This window comes from Phodopus roborovskii, unplaced genomic scaffold (genome assembly GCF_943737965.1).
Source record: "Phodopus roborovskii unplaced genomic scaffold, PHOROB, whole genome shotgun sequence".
Lineage (NCBI taxonomy): Eukaryota > Metazoa > Chordata > Mammalia > Rodentia > Cricetidae > Phodopus > Phodopus roborovskii.
Genome location: NW_026126416.1, coordinates 12,477,628 through 12,505,312, shown reverse-complemented (window position 1 = coordinate 12,505,312; position 27,685 = coordinate 12,477,628). Strand labels below are relative to the sequence as shown.

The 27,685-nt window shown below is 38.6% G+C and overlaps 1 protein-coding gene across 1 annotated transcript in view; it reads left to right on the top strand.

Moving 5' to 3' along the window:
- The window catches only part of Macrod2 (mono-ADP ribosylhydrolase 2), a 1,848,725-nt gene that overhangs the window by 1,709,130 nt on the left and 111,910 nt on the right, over positions 1-27,685 (top strand). Inside the window, exons 12-13 of the mRNA XM_051183276.1 lie at positions 1,405-1,515; positions 5,907-5,975. Coding sequence (XP_051039233.1) covers positions 1,405-1,515; positions 5,907-5,975 — 180 coding nt within the window. The remainder of the gene's footprint in view (positions 1-1,404; positions 1,516-5,906; positions 5,976-27,685) is intronic.

Here is a 27,685-nt window from a genome sequence, read left to right as displayed (position 1 = left end):
TGCAAGTGTGGTGACGATTCTCACGCTCCTGCCTTCGCATTCGGAGCCAGAAGTAAAACTGAACTGAGCAGCGCATACCTGTCATCCCAGAACACAGGGGACATGAGCATGAGAGGTGCAAGTTCAAGGACAGATTGGGCACTGAGCAAAACCCTGTCTCAAAAGCCCAAATCAAACCAAACCAGAAAAGAGGGAGTGGTGGCAGATGGTAGGACTCAAAACACACAAGCAAGTCAGTGCCAGTGGCTTAGGCCTACTTAAGAGCCAGGGGCGGAGAGGGCTCAGTGACCTTTCTACTCTCTGACATTAGCTAAGGTGACAATTCCACGTTCTACAGGCAGCTGGGATGGACTAGAAGGTGCCACACTGACTCCCTCACATGTCTGTGTCCTCGGTGCTTGTTCCGGTCCCTCTATCTACAGGGGAATCTCTCCTGAACTGCATTGCAGTTGTGGCTACCTTTGCAAAGGGAGAAAGCAGAAGCTGTCATTTTGAGGGCAGCTTGGAAGTCTCAGGATGGCACTCCCACTTACCTTCTTGGTCCAAGCAAGAGACACCACAGATCATAGTCACACAGAAGGGAACTCGGTGCCACTCCCAGACAGATGGTCATGTACATATCTGTACATCATTTTGATAGCTTCTGGTTTTCAGTTTTCTGTATGTAACTGTGTTTCATGTTCTGCTCCTGTGTCCTTATATAAGGTAATCATTTCTATTTCCCTTCCACAAAAGTGTTTGGGAGATCTCCCCCAAATTAATTACAAAATCAGGCCCTTACTTGCCCTTGGAAATGTATTTTCTTTACCCGTGAATTCACAGCTAGAATATATTTTAAGACATAAAAATAATTAGTTGCAAGCAGCCAGTCTCCACTGCCATTTATTTTATTTATTCAGAGTTATACAGTTGATCAACATAATGAATTCAGAACAAAAAAATTCATAGCATTGATGTGTTAGACCATCGTATACATGATAAGTGAAAATAAAAATTTTGGAAGCACTCATCCAACAGAAACATAAAAGGCATAGAAAACCAGCCAAGCTCCTTACCCTGAGCATGCTACTTAATTCAGAGCAGAAAAGGAGATTGGAAATGAAATGTGCCTGGCATTTTTGGAAATGGCCAGCAAAGAGAGAGATGTTTCCAGCACCGCCCAGTGACTATTGTTTACTTCAACATTCCCTCTAGTAAATCCAGGGAGAAGGGACGAGTATAAATGTACTGAGTTATGTGGGGGATTCTTCTATTTCATGCCTCTGATTCATTTCTCTGCTGTGCTTTTGGGGAGTCATGCTACATTGGTTGCAATTAATTTCAGTGTTGTATATTAGCCATAAGGAGATATTTCATAAATTGATTTGATTATTTTTTTTTCTCCCCCTGTGGTTTTCTTGAAAGATGAGAGTGGTCCAGAGGAAAAACAAACTGCAGAGGAAATGGAAGGGCAGAGCCAAGAAGCAGGTGGGCTCAGGTTTCTTTTGAGGAGTCTCCTAGGCCTCATCCACAGAGGTGAACAACAACTTTACTCAATGTTATTGCCTGAAAATGCTTGTGCCTTTTTCCTTGATTCACCCCAGTGTTCCTTTTCCTCTCCAGTTCCATTAACTCTAAGTTGACTGTGCTCCCATAAACAACCTACACTCTTGTTCATCACTCCATCTTCCATTTCCTTCCTGTAATAAGAGGCTGCTTAGTGACACGCTGAGAATTGTGGGCTGAGACTAGAAGTACTACATCAGCGCTCAGATGCTTAGGGCGGGTCAAAATGAGCAGACTGAGTCAGAGGAGTAAAAAAGAAACTCAATCTATTGGAATAAAATGAAGAAGGGCTTTCTCGCCACACTAATGGAGTGTTTTCTATTCTCTTGCCTTTAATTTTGAAGAGCCATGTATCCCTGCCATTTCTCTGCATGTTGTAGATGGTGCCATGGAGTCTGACCAACCTCTTGCTCCCAACAGCTCTAAGTAAGATCAAAAAACTTGCTGATATCACCCTGTTAAGAAAAGGCAGCTGTGTCCATCAAATGTTTATAGATTTTACACTGTAGAGAATACCTTTAGCTTTTTTAAATAGTAGCCCATAAGATTCAAAAGGTATTAAAATGACCTCCAAGTTATCACTGCCTTACCCCCTCCCCACACACACACACACACACACATTCCAACCACACACACACACCCTCTCATTTCTGTCCTTAGGAATGTTCTCCTCTTTTAAGAGAATAATAACCACAATCATATGGTTTCTGACATTACTGTCAAAATAAAAATATCCCCTTTCCCTTCAATCTCCAAGTTATTTTCCTTGTCCTATTGAGTACCATGGGGAGCATGTTTTTTAAAGAGTGACTGTCTCCAGCCACATCCTAGTCCATATGCTGAACTCTCAGAGATAAACCAGGGAATGTGAGAAGCTTTTTCTCTGTGACTTTGGAGGCTGGTCTCGAACTCACGGAGATCTGCTTGCCTCTGCCTCCCAAGTGCTGGCATTAAAGGCATGTGCCACCATGGCCTGCACCAAAAGCTTTTACATTGCTACATTGCTCTTGGAACTAGGAGTTCTCTTAGGAGATGAGCTTTGATTAAGAACTGGAAAGATGGATTTGGAGAAGCATTGAAGGAAGACAGGAAAGACCCTGCCTGCCTGATATGGGGCCAGCTGGCTCCCTTTTTGAAACATGGCCCTTTCCTCAGAACAGAATGCACTTCTGGTACTGTACACTGTTCCTTCCCAAGCATTGCTAGCCCCTCCACACACACTGTTAGACTGTGTTGAAGGTGCAGCTCACATGCAAAGCTGTCACTGTTTTTACTGCTCAGGGATGACATGCATTAGTCAGCCAACTGCTGGCAGCTGAGGCCATGGGCTGACTGTGGAAGTTTTATAAGTTTTGCTCACTCACTATTTCGTTCCAAGATTTCTTTACCAACATTGATTTTTCTACCATGAATACACACACACACACACACACACACACACACACACACACACACACACACGTGCTTGTGTTTTGTTCATCTGTCCTTTTCCCCTAAATCAGTTGGGCTCTGATAGTTTCATTTTGGTTTTGTGACCACATCTGTGAGGTCATAGTACAAAAGTATGAGCCTTCTTCTCTACCTTTGAAATATAAAAAGCATCACCACCTGATACAGCTCCATCTCGGCCTTTCATCACTGGGTCTCCTCTGTCTTCCTCAGTGGCTCCTCTTGTTCATCCAAGACTGTGGGCTGACTGACAGAGTCCAGATGCTTTGGCCAGGGTCACTAGATGCTGTTCCATTCATTTTGCCGTTACACAGCCTCCTCAATCAGACAACAGAACATGTCAAGATGCAGTTCTGGTTGTTAAAGCCCCTTATCCTGCTATTAGTTTCCAAAAATAAAAACATCTTGCTTTCCTTCAACATAGTTTTTACTGCCAGTGTTGATTGCATAACTCTGCAGGTCTCTTCCACGTGATGGAAAGGCACAATCTCAAAATAGCATAATTTACAAGTTCTGGCAGCTGTCACCATCAAATCAAATACAACTGTATATAGTATTTATCAAGAAATCAATAATAACTATGTATCAGAGGTTTGTTACTTACCCAGCATTGCAAACATTTCAATTAGTTCTAAAATCAACATCCATGGTTCCTTGAAGTTTAGCCTCCAGTAGAAGGTACAAACAATAAAGAAATAAAAAGGATAAAATTATCTGAATGTTCAATTAGCTTCCAGGGGGAAAATGATGAAATCAGGGTAACCCTCAGAGGGCAACTCCAAGGGGGACTCATTGAGGAAATGTTGCTTAAAATGAGCTCTGAATGTTGAGATGGTGAAAGACCATTCTAGATAGAGGGAACAGATAATAAATAAGCTTCGTGATCCGGGGCAGGGAGGTGGGTGCAGTGTGTTTGACTGCAGCAGAATGGATTCAAGAGCTCCGAGTGTGAGATGTGGTGAGAAACCATAGAACCACATTGTGTCTGACAGCATGTGATCAGACTTGACTACAGAAAGAACTCAGGGGCAAGTTTAAAATGTTTGAACAAATGATCTATGTATTAATGAAGTCATTTTGCTCATGAGTCAGAAGAGGTAGACTTAGAAGATGACTACAGGAAAACAATGACAGAGGGTTCTGGAAATAGAGACGAAAATACTGAAATGTGGCACCGGCTAGAAATAAGCAACAGGGTACACAAGCTGAAGGGCTAGGTGTAACCCATGGGGGACTTAAGAGAAAACAGTGTCACTTAACTGGAAGACATTTTGTTAGAAAAGTTAATAGTTTAGGTTTGCATCAATAAATTTGAAAAAAATGTACAGACAACTATATGGAATGTCATGTTATATGAATGAGTTCATATTAGGGAGACATGAACACTACACATGGAGTTATAGAAGATAGTGCCATACAGGGGGATATTTGAAGCCTGAGAGGAGATTCCATAAGAAGATTATGAAAATTTCAAAGGCAAAGGAGCTGGAGTGTCCCTGATACCTATATCCCTGTCAAGAGAAGCAGAAGCAGCCAGGCCAATAACATGGCTTGAAACAAACAGGGAGGTGGCTGGAAAATGCTATTGAGAAATCAAGTTAGATGAACAGGAAGAATTCATCAAGTTGAAAGTGGTGGTACCTGAGAAGGAGGCTGAGGCAGGAAGATGGCAAATTCAAGATCTGTTGGACTACATAAAACCTGTCTTGAAAGAGAAAGGAGAAGAAATCAATGCAGGAGTGGTGGCAATGGCAGTTCTTAGATCATCAAAGAAAGGATGCCAGTGCCTTAGGTGACAAGAGTTAGGACAACTACTGGACAAACACATGAGGGCTGCAGAGGTGAAGACTCAAAGGCAGTAACAATAACTTTTCTCAGGTAGTTTTGCTCTGAAGGAAGATGAAAATGGGAAAGTGCTGTGACAGAAAGGGAAGGTTAAGTCTGTGTGTGACACACACACACACACACAGAGAGAGAGAGAGAGAGAGACCTTCTACCTTCTGTAGATGTTATTCTCTGTCCCAATAGAAATGCAACCTAAAAGTAACAACCATATAGAACAGAAAAATGATGTGCCAGAAAATAAGAACATTTCCTTGAAATGTGTGTGTACTTTATCTTTAAGTCTGTGACTAAATAACAATATGAAACCTATGTATATGGTTTTACCAGCTGTAAGATGACTTTAATAAGTCTTTTTGTGCTTTCTTTTTTTTTTTTGTTTGTTTGTTTGTTTGTTTTGTCCTAAGTCTGCTGTTTTTATGGTAGTAGCTAATTATCTAGCATTGTGGAGGCCAAACATAAACCAAATCCCCATGGTTCTGAGGAGACCAGTAGGAGAGATCAGCTCTGACTGGTCCTAATTGATATTGTGAGGGGAATAGTCATTCCTGTCCTTGGCCCCCATTTTGTAACTGGGTGATGTGAGATCCCTGTGTGTCTTTGGGTACCTTACTTTGAGTGATCCCCTTCTCCTGGAATATATATATATATATATATATATATATATATATATATATATATATATAGTTAGTGTGTATGTGTGTGTGTGTGTGTGTGTGTGTGTGTGCGCGCACACGCGTGCGCGTGTGTGTTGCCTTTGAATTCTTAATCTTCTTGCCTCAGACTCCGAAGTGCTATGAGGAAGCAAAATACTCTTGTAGTTGCTGCCATAGTATGGATGACAAACAGTAGTCTTCACCAAAACATATTTTGCAGTTCATTGGCCTTTGACTTACATGAAGATTTGTGCTTCATTAGTTATAAAAAATGCAGCCCAGCCCTCTGCCCCTGTAAGACCATTTGGTGTGTGAAGGACAATAACTCCTTCACTAGTTGGTGGGGAGGGAACTGAAAGGAAAGGAAAGTCACAGCCTCAAGTATTAAGCATGCAACATTTTCCTGTTTTCTAGATGGTGTCAACACGGCCCCTGTGCCCAGTCCCGCTTCAGAAGACATAGCTGAAGTCCGTAAAGAGGAAGGTATGATGCCACATCTAAACTTCACAGGCCCGTACAAGTAAATTGTGTGGGTTTTGTTTATGTGGGAACCTGAAGCAATGAACAAATGTGATTCTCTTATGCATCTCTATTTCGAACACCAGGATCCCACCCACTCTGCTCCATTCCATATCGAGCCTCTTCAGAATTTATATATACATTTACATGTGTTCCTCTAAAAATAATGTTTATAAAGTAAGAGCAGGAGCAGAGAAAGTGTAGCTAGAGAAAAAACTCAAGAATTTGTCGAGTCTGCTATTTATAATGACTAAACAAGCAGAAGTTTGAATGAGTAACATTGAGGACCACCTACCGGAGGCCCTATGACCCAAGGAAGAAATAGTTGAATTCCATAAACATAATTCCAGGGGAAGGCCACCTTTCTATAGACTATCAGTAAGTGAAAATGTTCCTGACCCAAGTAAATCAAGAAGAAAAAAGTAAATAGAAGAAATCGTTACTGTTTTAAAAGTAAGTGCTGTGATACAGGAATGCAAGCTGCTTTGAATAACAATAAAATAGGAAAATAAAGTAGTTTATTCGCTGTTCTCCCTCTTGATTGGTAAGTCTTCCCAGAAGAAATACTGTGTGATAGCTGCCCTTAGTAGCTACTAAAACCTCGTGTGACTGACAGACTGAACAAATTTGTGTCTTGTAAACTATGTCATCTACTTGGAACTTTAGCATATACTTTGAACCTATTTCTTGTAGTTGCTGGCATAGTACGGATGACAAACAGTAGTCTTCACCAAAACATATTTTGTACTTCATTGGCCTTTGTCTTACATGAAGATTTGTGCTTCATTAGTTATAAAAAATGCAGCCCAGCCCTCTGCCCCTGTAAGACCATTTGGTGTGTGAAGGACAGTAACTCCTTCACCTATGTAGTGTGAAAACAGGTACACATGGCCACTAAGCCTTGCTAGACTTTGAATCTGTTGAGGAAATCAAAATAGTCCTGAAAATATAATACTCACTTGATGGCATATATTTAATTCCATGTCCATTCCCTTGACAGCTTTTGTTTTAATAACATGTAGTTGAGGGCAGTTAATAAGAATACCAATAATTGGGCCGTATGCTTGGGACTTGATCCCAGCTCTGCTATCAGTTACTTAGCTAACCTTTGGCAAATAATTCAAGTAGTGAACAAGTGCTTAGCAAGCAAATACACAGTGAACATCTTTGGACTTCAGTTTTCCCTTCTGTAGTGAGGACAAGAAGAATGTCTACCTTGGGGCTGGGATTATGAAACAGTGAGTAGAAACACTTTCTGGTACACCATGACAAGCTGAGTTCAGACCCCAAATACCTAAACCAGTGGTGGTGGCCAATGCCTGCCATCATAGCACTTAGGAGTTGGAGGCAGGAAGATTAAGAGTTCAAAGCCAACATCAGCTACACTTCAAATTTGAGGTCAATCTGGGTTAGATGAAACTCTGTCTCAAAAGCTTAAAAAAAAAAAAATAACAAAAATGACAAAATGAAACAAAACCCACTAAGTCCCAACCACCTATGCACAAGCCTGCCTGTAATCCCAGCACTGAGACTTAAGGACAGCAAATCACTGAGGCTTGCTGTCTGCCAGACAAGCTACAGATAAAATAAGAGACCATCTCAAGAAAATAATACTAAGAATTATAGAGGAGGATGCTTGATGACCTTCTCTGGTCTCCTACATACACCTGTGCACACACCTATCACATGTACCCATGCACGCACCATTCAGAAATACCACAACACAGGTGAGTTTCTTTGCTGTTTCTCTAGCCCCCCAAATAGTTCAGACTTTCTAGAAAACAAGCTAAGATAGGTAATTATGAAGTGGCTTGTTTATCAGAGAGATAACAACTCCCTTAATAGCAAAAGGAAGGGGACAGAACTGACTGATGGAGACATTCCAGTGCAGTCAGAAGGGATGGATCCCAGCTGAAATTATGGGAAGCCCCAAAGATGTACCACAATGGGCAAGAGGATCCAACTAGAGATTCTGGTGCTGGCTTTCCCAGGATGTGTGTGGCTGTAGGTTTCTTTCTATTAAAGTAATTGTGGAAGCCAGAAATAGTTGCTATCTCTGGATGCCTGGGAGAATGATTGTTTCTTCCCAAAGGAGCTCTGAATGAACCAACATAGTGTCCACCACACTGCTGTCATCTTGAGTGATCCCCCCCTTTTTAATTGGCACTTTTAAAATGACACTTCCCTTCAAACTATGTAAGTGTATATCCAGGAATCTGATACTTCAAAAAACATTTGACATACCTAAGAATGTAATTTGTGTCAGAGTTCCTCAGAGGTTTCTTGAGAAACTCAGTCATTTTACAGAGAAATATACCGATCATGTAAGAGAAAAGGTAGAAAATGGTACTTATTTTAAGCCAAAAAAAGGACATCTCAATCATTTAGGTTATCATAAAAATGTAAAAGCATCAGGAGGTTGAATGACAGAATCTAAGAAGTAAGAAAGAGGAACAATCTCATTTGAATGCTTCAAGCTGAGATTTCTTGCTGTTGAGTTGTTTAGCTGGGAGACATCACACCTCCATAAAACACACTGCTTGTGATATTTCTTGATGCTTTTAGGATCTCACACCATTAATTGCTCATGCAGGGATCAATTATTTTTCAGAATACTTTTAGGAATTTTTTTCTTAAAATAAGACTTTTTTAATGGTACTAACTCCATCAAAGAATTGTCATGTATCACAAATGTAGTTCCTTTGTGAGACTAAATGAGAAGATTTATGGGATTTTGATGAAATAAATTGTTAATTTCCATTAACTTCTTTATTTGGAAAACATGTTTACCTTAGTACATAATCTGGTTTCAATTATCAATAAAACATATAGGGTGAGGATTTTACGCTTGTCTTCTGAAAAGGCATTCATATAAGGACAATGCTTTTAAATGGGTTATCTGTTCAGAGCTCAGTCTCTAATGCTTGCCGAGCTGTCACCAAGATTGACAGATGCACAGCCTAGAATTAAGAAAAGAATTTTCCATTGGAATCATCCAAAATTGAGGTCAAGTTGAGGTTAAAAGGAAGTCATAAGTGTTCAGGATTCATTTCAAATCTTTTCCGTTATTAGCTTTCATGCAGAAATCTCTGTCCTTGGTGACACCAGGGCTATTTCAGAACCTCACAGTCATAAGATCACTTATAGAAATGCTTATGACACTCTCCAGTGTAAGTGGCAGAACATTTGCCACTGATCAAAGGTCCTAAAGTCCTTGTTCTCCTGACTTTTGGAGATTTCATTCCTGAAGAAGCATCTTATTGGGCCTTGGACTTACCATGGTCTGGAATGGCCAGATTCTCATTCTCCAGTATGATGCTCATGGTATTTGTGGCATGTTCAGTGGTTTAGAGTTTTTCTGGTTAGTTGACCGGGTTTACGTTAGCTAAGAGTTTAGTCTCCATTGGAAGTTAGCATCTTCTAGAATGTATGAGTTGAAAACAAGCAAGTAAAATAAGGTGGCTGTCTTTTGTCTTTATTCCTGGAATAGAAGGGTTTTTTTTTTGTCTTTTTTTTTTTTTTTTCAACCAAACAGTTATGTGAAAGTTGAAAAAAAAAATCTCTAGAAGTGTTAGACCCTAAGTATCGTCTATGATAGTGATTTTCTTCAAGTGTTGTAGACATACTTCCTACTGGGAACCGAGTCTGGGTGTTCTTGCCCACTTACCCCACGTAACTGCTGACTGCAACTGCTGTGGAAAGGCGTAGCTATCTGCTTACAGATCATGGCAGACTGTCATGCAGACACTGGCGACACCTGTTCATAGTGGGTCCTTATGGCTGCCAAGTGGGTGGGAGTTGAGATGAGAGGATGAGATTTGAGGAGGAGGAATGTTAATGAATGGCTCATCTACATGGGGTAGATTCCAGAGCCAGGACTGAGATGAAATTAACTTCAGTGTGAAGCTGGCCTGGGAAAATTATCTGTGGCATTTCATAGGCATTCTGAGATTATTTGTAAAAATAGGACATGACTTTACCTATTGAGGAATTCTCCATTTACTATCACAGATGCTCCTTTTAAAGAATTTTATACTTTAAATTCTGAAGAAAACAGTTTCCATTTGAGTTAACAAACATGTAAACAAACATATGAAAGTCCATGAAACACAGGAGTCAAATGCATGGATAGTTGGTGCTGTGGTCAAAACTTCTGAAGAGCCGATGTTTTTGTTGAATGTAGAATTGTTTCCTTAGGTCTGGGAGCATTCTCTCTTCTAGCTGTCTCCATGTTTTTCATATGTCATCCTCATCCACTGCCAAGACACCTTACTGGGGAGCGGGTGGAGGGAATGCTATACAAACACATCTGGATTCACCTGCCTTATTATTTAATCAGCACCTAATTCAAATTTGAAGGTCAACTAGACCAAATCATAGGCTCATTAATATTAAAATCAAACTCAGTTAATACCCAGGTGCATACCCAAGCTCTGTTCCTTTGGAACTCCATGAAAGTCACACCAAAGCTGTTTGGCATTTGTAAGATAGAATGTCACACCCCCCTCCAAAAAAAAAATGAATTTCTGTATCTTTAATCTAGTTTTGGACCTCATGGAGGTCAAAATGACTGTAGGAAAAAAGAAATCTGGATCGAGGACAGCCATGGTGAGCAGAGCCAAAGAGGAAAGATGAGGTTATGTATGAGGAACCTGTGTATAAGGCATGACCATAAGTGGAACCATTATCACTGTTAGCCTGGCCAGCCATGCCAGCTCAGAATTGCTCTATTTCTCTATTCCTTGTTTAAATGGTTAAAAAGAAACAAAAAAATTGTACCACCAAGAAAATGACCTTCCACCTTAATCTAAATTAGTCCCTTTCCTGTCCTTATTAGCCACCATTCCCTTCTGAGAGCTTCATACTGATACCCAACCTAGCACAAACAAAACTGTACCCTGTTCCCCATTTGCATGGCTAGAGGGTGGGACTGCATCTCAGTGCTTCTCAGTTACCCACTTTTGGATTATCACTCTTACTAAGCATTGATGGAAGGCTGCCTCTGGTCCTTCAGTGAAGGGCAAGGAATAGCCTGTCTCCAGTCACTGCTTTACATTCGCCTACAGCAAGTCACTCATTTGTCAGTGGGGCATTGGTTCTCAACCTGTAGGTCAAGACCCTTTTTGAGGTCAAATGAACCTCTCACAGGGTTTGCCTAAGACCATTAGAAAACACGGATATTTACATCTGGATTTGTAGCAGTAGCAAAACTACAGTTATGGAGCAACAACACAAGCAACAACACCACAACATGAGGAACTGTGTTAAGAGGTTGCAGCTTTAGGAAGGTTGAGAACCACTGTTACTGGGTAACTGGAGACTGAGAAAAAGAGAGAAAAAGGTATGAGAGGGGCAGACTGTGTTGATGTGCCCCCATAGATGATATTTAAATGAGCTTGCAGCATTTGTTTTTGTTTATATGAATAACATATATTCACTTTAAAACATTTTCATATAGAAAATTTAAAAAAGTAAAAGCATATGATTTCCCCTTTAAGGATTAAATTGCAAAACATCTTTTAAGTCTATTTTGTTGCTTCATTTAACAGCAGACCATGAATATTCTCTCATGTCTTTAAATATGCCTCAGAGGCATGACTTTTATTGAAGGTATGACATTCCATCATCTGGTGTCCCACCATTTACACTGGCAGAGCCTTAATGTTGAATTATTCAGTTATTTATGGTTTTCTCTATTGTAAATAACAGAAAAATGTAGCTCATGAATTTTAGATGGTTAGTGCATACACACGCACGTGTGTGTGTGTGTGTGTGTGTGTGTGTGTGTGTGTGTGTGTGTTGTATATGATAAGTTCCTCAGCATAAATTTCTGAGTCTTTGTTGATTTACTAGAGAAACAGCTAAAATATCTTTATTACTTATATGTATTTTCTATTTTAAGAAGACATGACTATTATATAAATAAGCAAAATAAGAAGAGAAAAATATCACCTACAGTTTGAGTTCTCAGAAATTAGCATTTGTAAAATGCTGATCTATAATCTTGAGATACTTTTCTCAGCAGCTACATACATATATTAAGTTTTATTTCTAGACTATTCTACAATGCATATCTGCATGGAATTACCTTTTAAATGTAAAGAAAGATTTTAAATTCTACCCATATCTTTTTACTCTTTAACTTCATTTAATTTTATTTCCTAATAAATGAGCCTCCTATACTCACCCCATCTCCACTTTAATTGTTTCTTGGTTTTGTTGTAAATTTCATACCAGCCAGAAACATTCTTTAACCCTTGTAAAACATTATAATCATTTTTGTAAAAATAATTCTAATAAATGAAAATATATTCTAGTGTTTTGCCTTTCAGTAACTTATGTAGTTATTTTTTCATTTTATCAATCTATTTATTTATTCAACATTTTCATTTATTTTGCATACCAACCACAGTTTCCCCTCCCTTCTCTTCTAGCCTCCTCCATGCCTCCCATCTACCCCATCCCCATTCAGTACTCCTCCATCTCCATTCAGAAAGGGGCAGGCCTCCCATGGGCTTGAACAAAGCATGGCATATCAAATTGAGGTAGAACCAAGCTCCTTTCCCTGTACCAAGGCTGGATGAGGTAATCCAGTTTGGGGAATAGGTTCCCAAAAGCCAGCTAAGTACCAGGGACAGGTCCATATCTCACTACTGGGAGCCTTACAAGTAGACCAAGCTGCACAACTGTCACACACATGCATAAGGCCTTGATTGGTTCCATGCAGGCTCCCATTTTTTAAATGTATTTTTTTTGTAGAAAATTCAAACAATGCAAAGACAACGAATAACATAAAAAAGCAATCTTTTTACCCTGAGATAATTAACATTTGCATTAGGGACCATTCTTTTTTGTATCCTGAGTGTTACAAACATGCAATTTTATATCAACCAAAATATACTATGTAACATATACAATATGATTTTATTGCAATTTTCTATTTATTTCTTGCCTACCAGTTGTATAGAATGTAAAGTGCCAAAAAAAACCATAAAAAAACAACTATCTGATATCGATTTCCAGTTTCCAGTGTCTAAATTCACAGACATGTTATTTAGTCTCTCTGTATCTCAACATCATTATGTATTGAATAAAAATAATAGCACCTGTATTATACTACACTCTAACACTGAGGATTAAAGTGAGTTAGTAATTTAAGACATTTCAAGGTATGTCAGCTACCCATCTGGAAACCAAAACATTTTAACCACCATTAAGTAAATATTTGCTCATTTATAAACATTGTATCATATTTTACATACATTTATCAATCTCCCTTTGCTATGAGCAGCAAACCTTAATCCAAATCTCTCTAAGTCACTCTTTGTAGATCTGTTTCATAAACTTTAAAGCTCACTTCACGGCTCATAGTTCATACGTATCATAATTTATTCAGTAATTCTCCTATGATGGGCAAGCACTTTCTTTCCTTTTTTATTGCCATACAAACAATGCTACAATGGCTGTTCTTGCCCATAGATTCTCATATGCTGGTGCTTTTATTTGTGTAGGAAAGGTTCCAATAATGTGAGTGGTGCTTTACAGAGTATGTGTTTTAACTGACATTGCCAAAAGGCTGCCTCCAAAGGCTCTAACAAACCATATATCCATCAGTAATTGCTGCTTTGTTCTTTCTAACCTTTTCCAGCTGAATGGGTGCATAGCAACATATCATTGCTATTTTTAAACATCAGTATTATTATCTCAACTTTGCAGGTAACAGACCCAGGACATTCAATAAAGCCAGTTCAGTTACACAAAATGTAGAGCCATAGTTCTGAGAAACGTCAGTCAGAACCCAAATCCCATCTACTAGTCTGTCTCTCAAATCCAGCTTTAGGAGCCAGGGGCATTCTTTCTTGATAGGACAGGAGGCCTGAGGGAGCAGGAGTGGACAGGACAGCCCAGGAATGCTATTCCAAGGGCAAAGTGAGCAGAGCACTGGAATGGGGCAACAGGGAAAAAGCAGTCTGCAGATGGCTAGCTAACTTGTTCATCGTCATGACCTTGACACTAACATGGTACCAAGGTTACTACAGACAGCACTCAGATATACCAAACACTAGGCAGAAAGCCCAGCCCTTTTGCATCATACTCAGACTTCCTACACCTGCAGGTCTACCAATAATAGATTGTTACTTCCCAGATGCATCTGGCAGAAGTCCACATTGGACTCTGTGTTAAAATCCTGACCACTTTGTAAAGCCCATATCCAGTCAGCCATTGTCCCACACCCTCCCTTTTCTATCCCTTCCTTCTTCATCCTTCCTTCCATTTCAAGTTGTCTGAGCAAACATTTCAGTGACAAGAATTATCAGCAATGGTGGCAACAGTAAGGGACACATGAATGTGTTCACCTTTATTTCTTCCCTCCTCATTACTCAGTGATAAACTATCCTGCTTCCTGAGTATTTGTGTATTGAACTTCAAAATCCACATTCCTGTGTGAACATTAGTTATGTGTGCGACACATCTAACCTACCTGGATATAAATAGCTTAAGAGCAGGCTGCAGAGCACATTGTCTACATGCTTTCTACAAAGCTCTGCTCAAAGTCAGTCCTCGATGCTTATTTCATTTAACCAAGAGAAAGAAAATGATTGTGCAACTCTGTTAATGAAGCTCTAAGAGTTGCCTGGAGAATTTAATTGAGAACTATGCCTCACAAGAGATACTACACATAACTTTACAAATATGGGTGGGATTTTTTTTCACCAAGAGAATTAACTGGAAAAGGAGATTGAACCTATGGCAAAGGATGGGCAATGTACAGTTCATACCATGGCACTTACTTCATATGTTATTATTATTATTAAGGTGTCTAATAGGAGACATTGTCTTTCAGGACTGTCTGATTCCAGAAGTACATTTTCTCTTAAAAGATGTGCCATAGTACATAAATGTGAAAGATAAACCCAAGCCAGATACATGTCGGTTCATTTTCAGACTCAGATGTTCTTATACCCTAAAGGAGAATGAAGCAAACACATTTAAACATTTCCATCTTAGTTGACACACAATTATTACAAGTAGCTATGGGTTACAACACTTCAGTGCATGCTTATTCAATGAATGCATATAATCATTTACCTCAGACAAAATAAACATTGCTTTCTATTTTTGCCACCTTGGTTTGTATGGTGCTGAGTCTCAAACCTGTGCCCTAGCACTTGTATTCTAGGCAATCTTGCTTCTTCACACCACAGTCCCTAAGAGAAGTGCTGCTCCCAGCTAAATGTAGAACATGTGATTATTCAGGTCTAGGAGAGGTGCTATTCCCAGCTAAACACAGAACATCTATCTGTTCGTTCGGGTCAGTCCCTTTTCCTTCTAATATTCTTTAGAATAATTCAGAGATCCTACCACATGATTCTGTATTGAACTCAAACATTAATGTTTGAATTAAAAAATCAATACTATACTTAAAGTGTGTTCTAGGAGGTCCTACGGTTCACTTTGAAACACAGCTCTAAACTCCTTTCAGTGGTGAATGTATACACACTATTTGCTGTGAGTCAGACTAGTTATTTGGATATACTTCATAGTAAGGCTTATCTAGTAAGCTTTTTAAAAGCTTTGATTATATACATTTAAAATGGATTAACATGAGAAAATATGTAATTTTTATATATTATTAGATGAAAAGTATGTTTGTTTAATACTAGTTAAAGATTGTTAAGTAGCAATGGGAAAACAATATAATAACATTTATTGACATTTATTTTCTCTATTAATTACAGTTGGTGTAGTTTAGTAGTCAGCTCAGCTATGTATGCTATTGGGTCATATCCTAAAGACTTGGGTAGTGATATTTGAGACAAAATCAACCCTAGAATAGGATATGAAGATTATTGATAGATCTGGAATACCTATCACATTAACCGTTAAACACAATGGTTTAAATCAAAAGTTAAGTTCAAAGAAGTCTTAATTTATATAAGCAACTTTATGATTATTTTCTAATTTAGTGACCTAGGTTTTAAATTCTTTAGATGAAATTTTGCAGGCTTTATGGACCACAATTTATTCAAGATTGTGATTAGAGTAGCTGTGTGACCTTGGTGAATATTTTGGCTTGGTGTTCGTTTTTCTTTTGTGCAGACTATAAATGAAAATTTGTATTATAGCATTCACAGATTTAACCAGATAATCAAAAATATTTGGGAAAAAATGCATCTGTACTGAGCATGTGCAGATTTTCCCCATGCTATCTTTCCCTAAGCAGCACAGTCTGAAAACTCTGCACATAGGTAAGATTTGAAGTGCATGGCAAGTGCTTACATTGTATGCAAATGGGGCAGTATTCTCTATAAGGGACTTGAACATTCACAGATTGTGATGCCCACATGGGAGCCCCAAATCAGCCTCCTTCAGATGCAGAGGAACAACTGTCATCACTATTGAAATGATGTGATGCTATTAGTGTTAGTGTCAGCACAAAGGACCACACTAGGACTGTGGAATGTAAGAATTATCTGTCCACAAAGTAAAGTGCAGAATGATGTTTCTGTCTACAAATTTAAACCATATCTCTCATATTAAAAATTCTTGGTTCTTTAAGGTATACTTGTTCCTATTCTTAGTTTAATCTTATCTAACTTACCACTTTCTTGTTAATTAATGTGAAAATTAAGTTTGGAGGAACTCTGTAGGAAAGTCCTAGGAAAGGCTACATTCTTAGCTAACTTAGATACATATAGAACGTCTGCTAACTGATATCAGTCTGTTTTCCTATGAAATATCCCCAGCAAAGCTCAGAGATTCTCAAACACTGTACATACTAAATTCAACCATTTTAGTATTTGAATTAAAAATACTGTAATAAGAGGATGTTTGAGGTACAACTAGCATTAATTTTGAGGATCATATTTTTCTCACTACATATGCTGGAACTCTGCTAAAAACCAGAAAACCAGAGATCCCAACATTGTTTCATATGGAGACACATAAGAAACAAGACCATGCTTTGACTAGACAAAGACATCAGGATATACATATATGTGTGTGTGTGTGTGTGTGTGTGTGTGTGTGTGTGTATGTGTGTGTGTGTTGGTATGTGTACATATATTCTTTATGAGCTTATATGTTTGTCAAATTCAGAGGCCACATGGTAGTGATTGTGCTCAGGCAGCCTCATACTTAAAGGTTTGCAGCATCTTTGAAGATGTTGGTTGATGTTCCTTGGTAGGAAAGTTCAGGAGTCAATTGGAATCACTGGCAACTTCAAAATTAAGCAGTTTCAATGACACTGTACTTCTCAGATCCCTCAGCATGTAATATGCATTGAGAAGCTCTGAGAAAATGATGTCATATTTGGTATATTAATTGATAAAATTCAAATCATTAAATATTTCATTCATTGTTTATTTTTTTACGGTAGAACACAAGTTTTAAGCATTGCAAAGAATAGTTTGGTAAACAATCCATAGTATCAAAGAATATAGCTTATGATATAAAATAAGCAAAGGCAAAATTACTTTTAAAGGTGGGGGGTCTTGAATTTATCCTGGTACAGTGATGCTTGGGAACAATTCACAGATGTTTCAGGAAGAGATTTTCTGTTCCTAGTTTTCGATATTAGATGTGTACAAGCAGAAATGTGTTGCTCTGTTTCCTAAAGGTTATAGATGGAAGTTTCTGTCCTGCCTTGTCCCACAGCTATTAAGTCCCAAATAAACACACAGAGATTTATATTAAGTATAAACTGTTTGGTCTATTGCTCTAGCTTCTTACTGGCTACCTCTCTCTTAAGTATTAACTCATTTCTATTAATCCACATATCTTCACAGAGTATTGGTTTACCAGTGATGTCCGGATCTCTTACTTCCTTGGCAGCTACATGGCATCTCCCTGACTCTGCCTACTACCTTTCTTTATCCCTGTTTGGATTTCCTGCCTGGCTAAATCCTGTCTGCCCATTGGCAGAAACAGTTTTATTCATCAACCAATAAGAAAAACATATATTCACAGCATACAGAAGGCCATCCCTATCAAAAGGTGTTTGACTATGCGTATGCATATGTGTATGTATATATATGTATGTGTATGTTTCTTTGGTATTGTGCATGGGTGCAGTGTGTACACTTGAGTATGTGGACTTGTAGAGACATAGGTTGATGTCAGTTATCTTTATCTAGTACTTTCCACCTTTATTTTTTGAGGCCAAATTTCTTACTGAACCAGAAACTCATCAGTTGCCTAGTCTGGCTGGCCAATCAACTTCAGATATGTACCTTTCTCCTCTCCACTGTAAGAACACCATTCCAGCCTTTTAAAACATATTCTTGGGATTCAAAGTAAAGTCCTTGTGCTTATATGCCAAGCTCTTTAGCAACTGTGCCATTTCTCTAGCTCAGGTCTCTCTGTTTTATTGTGACATTTGTTTGAACTTATTTATGGAGTGCTGTATGATAATTAGATACACATACATAATACTAACAATCAAATCCTGTAGTAAGCACATCCATCCTCTCATTCCTCTACCATTCATCATCTTTATTCCTTGCCTACTTTAATTCTCTTCTAATAATTTTGAATATATCATAGATCACCATAACCAAATGTTACCTTACTATAAGCTCAGAAATAATTGCTCCTGTGTGTCCTTGGTATCTTATAGCTTTTTCTTTCTCTCTCCATTTCTCTGAGTCTGTGAATACCACTCTTCCACTCTATTTTCTGAGGTCAGCTTTTAGGAGAATACTTTAAAACCAATTACAAAAACAAATTTTCTTAATATGCATTAGTGACATTTAATAGTAAATTTATCTTCCTGTTTTATTTGATAGTGAGTCCTGATATTTTGTAGGAGGCCAATTTGAAGTGGAAAAGCAAACAAGTTGTTTTACTCATGAAAAGGGGACAGAAGGAACAGTGACAATCTTATAAGTGTGTGTGTGTGTGTGTGTGTGTGTGTGTGTGTTTGTGTGTGTGTGCTGCAGATATTTTGTTACCCAGTACAGTATAGAGAAAGGTATTTCTTTTGTATTGACCTAGGGTTTATCATTCTCAAAGCAAGCAAGGAAACAAACAAAAAACTGCCTCAAAGCAGGAAGCTCCTTGTAGCACCTCAGTTTTTACACACCCATGGATGTTGTTGTCCTTGGCAACCACATCCCTCCTTGACATGCTGCAAGGCAGAATCCGTTATTATTCTCCATGATTATCTGCATTCCAGATGCATAAGGAGAAAAATACATCTATCAACTTCGACTTCAGACTAGTTACTTAATGTCTGAAGACAACTCCAAGCTCCTGGCCATAGTTTTCTCTGACTTTCCTACCTTCTGCCTTCTGCTGTCTGGAATTTGCTTCCAAACAGAAGTTCTAGTTTATACTTTTCTAGAGAAGTTGAATATACAATGTTACTGTCTAACACCAATATTTACCAGGGCCAGTCCCAGGAGACCATAAGATCAAACTAAGAGCACATGGGCTAGAATTATCTCTTCATCCCTAAGTTTTCTTCTGAACGTTCTGTGTGCTTGGTAGAATCCCTTTAGGGTTTTTCTCCAGCTTACCCCCAGGGTAGAGCTAACCAAAACCGTCAGACTCTGTACAGTGTCACCTTAATTACAAATACATTCTTCCACATGCACTAAGGCCCTTTTCTCTTCTCTGTAGAATACTTTTAACTCAACAATATCTCTCCTTTTCATCAAGTACAAAAATCCAGACATCTCCTTGTGGTCCATATGGGAACCATATGTCCTAGGATTTTTAGTATGGTTCTAACTAAAAAAAGGATTTTATCTTCTTATCAAACCACGTAACATGATTTCTGAAAAGGGAAAAAAATAGCTCCTTCCTAAGAGTAGAGGACCATTCTGTAGTAAACTAGATATGACTGTTGTCATACAAACATTTTGCCAGTTTTGCAGGAGGAAAATAAATGAACACAGTGTTAAAAAGTTGTACTTGTTACTACTTTCTCTTAACCTTAAAGTATCTCTGTTGACGCATCATACCATTTTGTAACTTCTTCCTTTACTTTGAAGTCCTTATGCAGGAATTAAACAACTGTGCCTTAAGTGTTTTTGAAAACTAGATCCTTATTGGGTGGAGTTGAGGAATAGGAACAATCCAAAATAGGGACTATCAAAAGTGCCTCCCAACAGAATATTACTTAGTTCGTTCAGTAACTCTTTGAGGTAGAGCATGGTCAATGTCAGTTACTGCAACACAAACACCCAGAAAAAATTATTTTCTCATACAAGTAAAACCCTTAAAGGTAAGTCATACTCCTGGCATTCATTAAGAGATTCAAATTAATTGAGACTCCTGGTTTTTAATCCACAGTTTCCCATCTTGAGTCTTGACAGACTCCTATTCAGCAATGGGAAAGGAAGTTTTTATAGTCAGGCTTGACAGTAGGACATGTTGTATCTACACATTTCCCATCAGCCAGGAGTCAGTCACATGAAATATATGGATCATGTAACTGTCCAGAGAGAGTTATTAACTCTCCAAGTTTGTCCTTCCTATGAGCTTAGACAAAGGGGCATGAGTCTGTTGAGAACCTATCTGATATATTTCATAGATGGGTAATGGTGCAGTCATTGCTCTAATACAAAGGAGTCACTCATTGCTTGGGTCAGGTGACAGGCCCGGGACCACATTTGACTTGAAGGCTTAAAAATAGATTGAAAGAGCTTAGGATGAGAATAAAAATAAAGTCAGTTTTGTCTCAGTGGATATTTCCTTCTCCTTTAAACATTTATTGGCCCTGAATTAAGAAACATGTATACATGCCCTTCCTTTTCTCCCTCCTTCCCTCACCTCTGTCTGCCCTCTCTCTCTCTCCTCTCCCTTTCTCTTACACACACACACACACACACACACACACACACACACACAAACACACACAGAGGCTTTCCTGAATGTTACCTAATCCATCAGGGAAAGAAAATGACAAGCCCTAATGTCTTCCTTCTCATTTTCCCATTGTTGCTTTCAAAGAGCATGGCGTATTTCCAGTTACTTGCTCTATTTTAAAGTCAGTGATCTCCATCACTAAGTGACCATGTGTTTAGACATTTGTCTATGTTGGGTTTTCTAGCAGACTCATTCTACCATTTTATTGTTTTTATTATTTACATTGTCTTCTTATTTCAAAATTATATTTGAGTCGCTCCCTCAGCAATGCCACATGTGACAAAGCCACAAGCTCTTCATGTAAGCCAATGCTATTTTGGCAGAACTGGAGCCACACAGATCCCTGGTGCATGGTATCCACTCACTATGTGACACACTTGTTGTATGTTGTCATGAATTTCACACACTAATATGTTGAACAGAAAACTATTTTCAGCAAGTCTAAGGAAAGTATATAGATTTTAACTATTTAAATCAGCTGATTTTATGTACATCAAAGCTCATGGTGACTTTTTTTTCTTATTTCAAATAAAATATGGCAGTTTCTTGGGCCTGGTGTTACCAGTTAATAAAGTTGTAACATGCATTGAATTCCTTTAATACCCTCATTCTACCTGAGAATAAAATGTGTCTGCCAGTTGTTATCGGTGGCCAGTGTCTAGGCAAGGTTTTTCCAGGTGTGGGCATCTTATCCAATTGAAAAGAAGGACTTATGCAGATTGCAAAAGTAGGAAGGAGATTTTCTTTAAAAATAAATCAAAGCCGGGCATTGGTGGCACATGCCTTAAGTCCCAGTACTCAGGAAGTAGAGGCAGGCAGATCTCTCAGTTCAAGGCCAGCCTAGTCTACAGATCTGTTGCAGGACAGGCTCCAAAGCTACACAGAAACCCTGTCTTGAAAAACCAAAAACAAACAAACAAAAAAGTCAAATACGTAGCACAGATCAAAAAAAAAGATGCATTGCTAGAGGACAGCAGGATACATGGGTGAGAAAGAATTCCACAGCCCTGGTTACTGCCTGGGGTTTTCTGTATGGACTCTAGTAGAAAGAGGGACTGGGTTCTAAAAGGTGTGGAGTATTTGATAGTTTATATTTTGATTAAAAGGTTATATGATATTTTCATTTCCAGATATACCTATCCCCATACATGATGAGGATTTTAATTACATGTATACCTATATGCGCAGGCATGAAATGGTGAATATGGAAGTTTCTCTAAAAGTTCAAATGATACAGATTGCCTTACTGTGTCTGCAACCGAAGCCAAATCAAACCAGACTGGCCCTTCTGTTTTTAAGCCTGGGTACATTAGGAGTATATTTGACTAGAACTTGTCTAAATTTAATTGTTGTTAGGGGTGATAAAACGTATACTGTTGCTTAGAGATCAGTATATTCATAGTGTGTGGAGGCCAATGGATGCTGGTGCTGAGTGCATTTTTCAGGAGTGAGGTGTGTGTGTGTGTGTGTGTGTGTGTGTGTGTGTGTGTCTGTGTGTGTGTGTGTGTGTGTTACATGTGTTACATACAGGTATAAGATACCAGATGCATTATTAGAAGAGGGGGGTGTGCACAATCAAGGAGAGGGCCAGAGCTTGCCTGCCTCACCAACAAAGCCCTTGTATCGCTCCATAACCCTCACTGCAGTGTTTTCAGATGCCTTGTCCATTCTCAACCTCCCCTGCTGTAACTGTGAGTTTGTAGGTTATGATTTTTGTTTTAGTTTGGTTTTTGTTTGCTTGCTTGTTTCCTTACTTTAGAAGTAGAACCTCATATAGGCCAGGCTTGTTCTGAAATCACAATACAACCCTGGATAACCATGAATTTCTGATCCATCTGCCCTTACCTCCCTAGCTCTGGGATTAGAGGTATGTGAGACCAAGTCCAGTTTATGTAGCTCTGGGTATGGAATCCAGGTCTTCAAGGATGCTAAGCAAGCACTCTAACAATTGAGCTACATCTCTAATCCATCTTATAGTTTAGGGATGTGGACGGAGCAATTTGCATTGCTGAGGATCAATCTCAGGACCCTATATGTATGTGTTAGATAGTCTCTATTCAGCTATATCCCTAACCCCCACCATCACAATAATTTCAGCTTTATCAGGAGAGTGATAGTATCTATGTTGGCTCTCAGTTGATTCATAGTGATTAGGACATAGTCTGGCCTACAAAAGGCTATCAATTAAAACTTTTTGGTAGGTTACAGCCACCAACAGGTTTTTATTTGGCCTTAACTGTTAGTAAGATGTAATGTAATTCTAATGTACAGTTTTTGCCCTTCAAGGACTTTACAGTCTAGATGGAAAAATATAGGAGTACGTGAGAAATGCCAAATAGCAACACTATCATCAGCTGATAATATGCAGCCCTCATTGTAAACTAGTTTCCAGTCCAAAGGAGGGAAAAAAACCATTATGTGTTTCATTATTTTCATTCTCATCTGTCATCTAACTACAATTATCACCTAAATTTAAAATAAAGAAAATGGACGCTGGAGCAATAGTGTAGTTAGTCTGAGAGCACATAGCTAGGATACAAACTAGGTAAAACCAACCACAGCATAGTAAGTCCTGGGGATGCAACGTGCTGAAATTTCACTGAGAGGTCTTGAAGATGACTTCTGGCCTCCGGTGAACTATAATGTAAGTGGAAAAAGTGACCCATGAGCTGGAATCCTAAAGATGCATGCAGAAGCTATTCTATCTGCAAGAAGAACATTTATGAGCAGATGAAAGTAGGACACCAAAGACCTATTTTAGGTACAGTGGATAATAGGCACAATGAACAAACTTTCTTGACCTAAATGACAGATCCATCATCCAGTCAATCATCAGTTGCTGAGAAAAGTGCCATGACTGTGGAGAACTGTGAATACCAGACTTGGATATTTGGGTCAAGTCAACACAAAGTAAACATTTTCTCCCATTATGTATCATTTGTATATAAGTAGTAGCTCAATATGTTCTGGAAAAAAATCTATCTGGTAAGTACACACGTTTTCAAGCTGTTCCTGTAACTATTTGGACAGGCTGTTCTACAAGCCAAAGTAAAATGTCTACTTTCTAAGACATGACTGTTGGCTGAGCTACAGTTCCTTATTCCTGGTACTCCTGGTCTAGTTGTGGTTGGCTTTCCCTTCTTACTCTCTGATTGGCTGTGTTCTTCTGTTGTTCTCACCTTTGGGTTAATCCAGAGAAATGTATTTCTTTCATTGTCCTTAGTTTACTCCAGTAGACTCTTTCAATGAGATCTTCACCTTAAAGCTCTTCAAAGAAGATATAATTGTCTTGGACACTAAGAGAAACAAGGTGGAAAGTTAGACTTACCATCTCTTTCTCTTATCCCCAATACAGCAATTATAAGCTTCATCCTCTAACAGTTAGGCCGAATCCCATTACTTTCCCTTAACAATGACATGAAAAACTCAAGCCTAAAGGTTTTTTTGGTTCTACTTACAATGAAGCTTTAGAAGGAAAAATGATAAATTAAAGTATGATCCCAAATGTGTTTGAGGATTATTCAGTCTTTATATGGTAGACTCAAGATTAACCTCATTTTTTTTTTCATCAGTAGTAGAACATTAGATAGTAATGGTTCATAAGCTGACATTACCTTTTGGAGAAGTGTATTGGTATACTTGAGAATGTTCTACCTACACACCTTGGTGTACTACTACAATTATTTTTTTTAAAATACTGAAATTCCCACATCATATTTAAAAGAAATGTCTTAACTCTTCTTTTTGCAAATAACTTTTCTTACCTTTTTTGCCCTCCTGTGTGTGTGTGTGTGTGTGTGTGTGTGTGTGTGTGTGTGTGTGTGTGTTTCATAAAATACATAATTTCCCCATACCTTTGCTCTTTCAGGGTACTACCACATCCAAATCCCCTTTGTCCCCTCTTCAGATCATAACATCTGTTTTCTTTCATTGTTGCTGTTAATTTACAAACATGGCCTACTCATTCCTTTTAGTTTTATTTGTATGTGTATGATTTAGGGAACTGATCACTTGTACTTGAAAATCAGTTAGGGGCCTCATCCCTGGAACTCTCAGCAATCCATCGTTGGCTGAAGTTCTTGCCTATGGAGTCCTGCGTGATTTATGCCTTCCATAACAGCATGTCTATTGGTTCTTTAGGTCTCATTGGTCAACCGTATTATTGAGGTATCCTGGTGAATCTTTCCTACCATTTTTAGGAGACACAATCTCAAGCAGCTTTCCTGGTCCTCTGGATGTTACTCTCTTCCCCTTTCCATAATGTTCCCTGAGCTTTAGTTACAATAGTTGTGTTGTCAACGTATCAACTAGGGTTGGTAACCCTACAGCTATCTGATGGAGTTTTCTCAAATGGTTTCCTTCTGCAACAAAGAGAAGTTTCTGTGATGAGGAGTGAGAGCATAAGAAAAGGTATTTAAAATGAATTTAGGAATACTGCGTTTAGTGAAGAGGTAGTAATAGATTCTCTTCTACGAACCATACCTCACTAGCTCTGACTGATTGCCTAGATGTCCAGTATCAGGCATGATATTTTTTCTCTTGCTGAGCAGGCCTAAAGTCTACCACCAAGATATGAGTGCCACTATTTTACCCTTAGGGTTATCTCTTCCCACCATCTTAGTATGCCTGACATGAACACAAGACTCCCTGCTCCAGTATAGGAGGCAAGTCCATTTTTCCTTCCATTTTTTTTTTTTTTTAGCTTGAGAATTTCATACATATATAGAATATGTTTTGAACAAATTCACCCTCATTCCTTATCCTACCATTGCTCCTCCAAACTTCAGGAGTTCTGTTTTTTGAATACCCAATGAGTTAACTTAGTGCTGTCTTTATGTCAGTGAATTTAGAAGCACTTACTGAAACATGACTAGGCTTTCATGCCCTACATCCCTGAAGAAAAATGCTTCTTCATCTCCCAACAGTCATAAACTGCAAATAGCTCCTCAGTTAGGAATGGGACTTCGTGACTACCTCCTCACTACCCCATTCTTAGATTCTGTCCAGATTGATTTTGTTCAAGTCTTGTGCACACTTTACCATACTTTGAGGTCATGTGTACATTTCTGAAAAAAATATTGTTTATGGCTTCTAGAATCTGTCTGCCTGCTTTTCTACAATGATTCCTGTATTGCGGTAAATAAGGATTAGGATAAACAAATAGGCCGAATAGATGTTTATTCAGGGAGAAATAACTTACAACCTAGACAGATGAACACCAGGAAATTCAACCCGATCCTCTCTTGTCCGAGTCAGGCCAGAAAGAGAGAGCGCCTTCCTGGCCCCCTCCGACCTCCTTCCTCAGGTCACCTCCGCCCATCGCTCCACCCCCCCAATGGGCGTGGTCAGTGCTACAGAAGGACTACCTCACTACAATCCCTGAGGTGGAAAGAGTGTTGTATAGATAGCTCATTTACAGATAGGCATTCTGCAATATCCTATTCCCTTCACATTGATCTCTATATTCATTGCCATCTATTGAAAACAGAAGCATCTCTGATGTGGGTTGAAACATACTCTAATATATGTAATATTATATCTTCTTAGCAAAATATTAGACCCTAGGACCTAATACTTCTCTAACCACAAGTTCTTTGACCAGCAATGGTGCCAGATATGGATTCCATATTATGGAAGAGCCTGTAATCTAATCAGGAAGTGTTGCTAATTAATAAAACCTTCATATGACTATTGTACCAATAAGTGTGTCTTTCCAGGCCAGTCATTGTTGTATCTCATAGGATTCACTTAGGATTCACTGATCAGACTTATTATTTTTGTCCTCTGATATACTTCATGGAACCTTCCATTACTATTAAAACCAGCCAGTAAGAATTAAGCTTCCAAATCAGTATCACATTTGTCCACAACTTATGAATAATGTATTTGATCCCTTCTGCAATAGGGTCTTACCATCAAATTCAGTCCAGAGGGTAACCAAGAGTAATGGCAATAGGATATAATGTTTGAGAGTTCTAACAACTCCCAAAAGAAGGAACCCGATTCTAGCATGGGGTTTTTATTCAATAGTTTATGGTGTCTAGAAGGGGTACTGTTCCTTATTATAGGGTAACGCCACTAAAACTCTTCTTATATATGTATAAGTTTTAGGAAGTATCTCTAGTAGTAGGATTCCAGTTGGCTTTTCCAAGGTCTTTAGTGTTAGCTATCAATTCCCATGTTTTCCCTGCTACCCTATCCTAGAATCTAGCACTTTAAGGAGTGAACATGTGTTATGTAAGCCAGTAAGTCTGGGAAAGGTGAAGCAGAGTGGCACAGCCAGCCACAGGATTGGGAAAACTGACCATAATTTCTAGAAATTATGGTAGAATTTACTCTAAAATATCAGAAAATTCCAATAATGTTATTTTGAAAGTAGAAAACAGCACATTTTAAAGTTAATCCTTAGTATGTTTCTCAAGGTCTTATAAAACGATGTTTTAAAGTATTCTTTTTTTCTAGTTCTGAGACTGAACACAAGGCCTTACATTTTTTTTTATTTTATTTTCCTTTTTTTATTTATTTTATATAAGCAAGTCCATTTAAATGAAAACAAACATTTATAGACAATATTTGGGAATCTGAATGTTGTTCTTTCCAAACTACTTCCTGCTGGTAAGGGGCACTGTCATGGGGGATTCAAAGAAGATTCAGAAATCCTGAAGGCCTTACATTTTTGAGGACAGGCATTCTACCACTGAAATATATCCCCACCCTCTAGTGTTTAGTACACTTTTCTCAGTTTATTTGGAAAAATGCTATCCTCATCATACAAATACTTCTACATACTCATTTCCTAT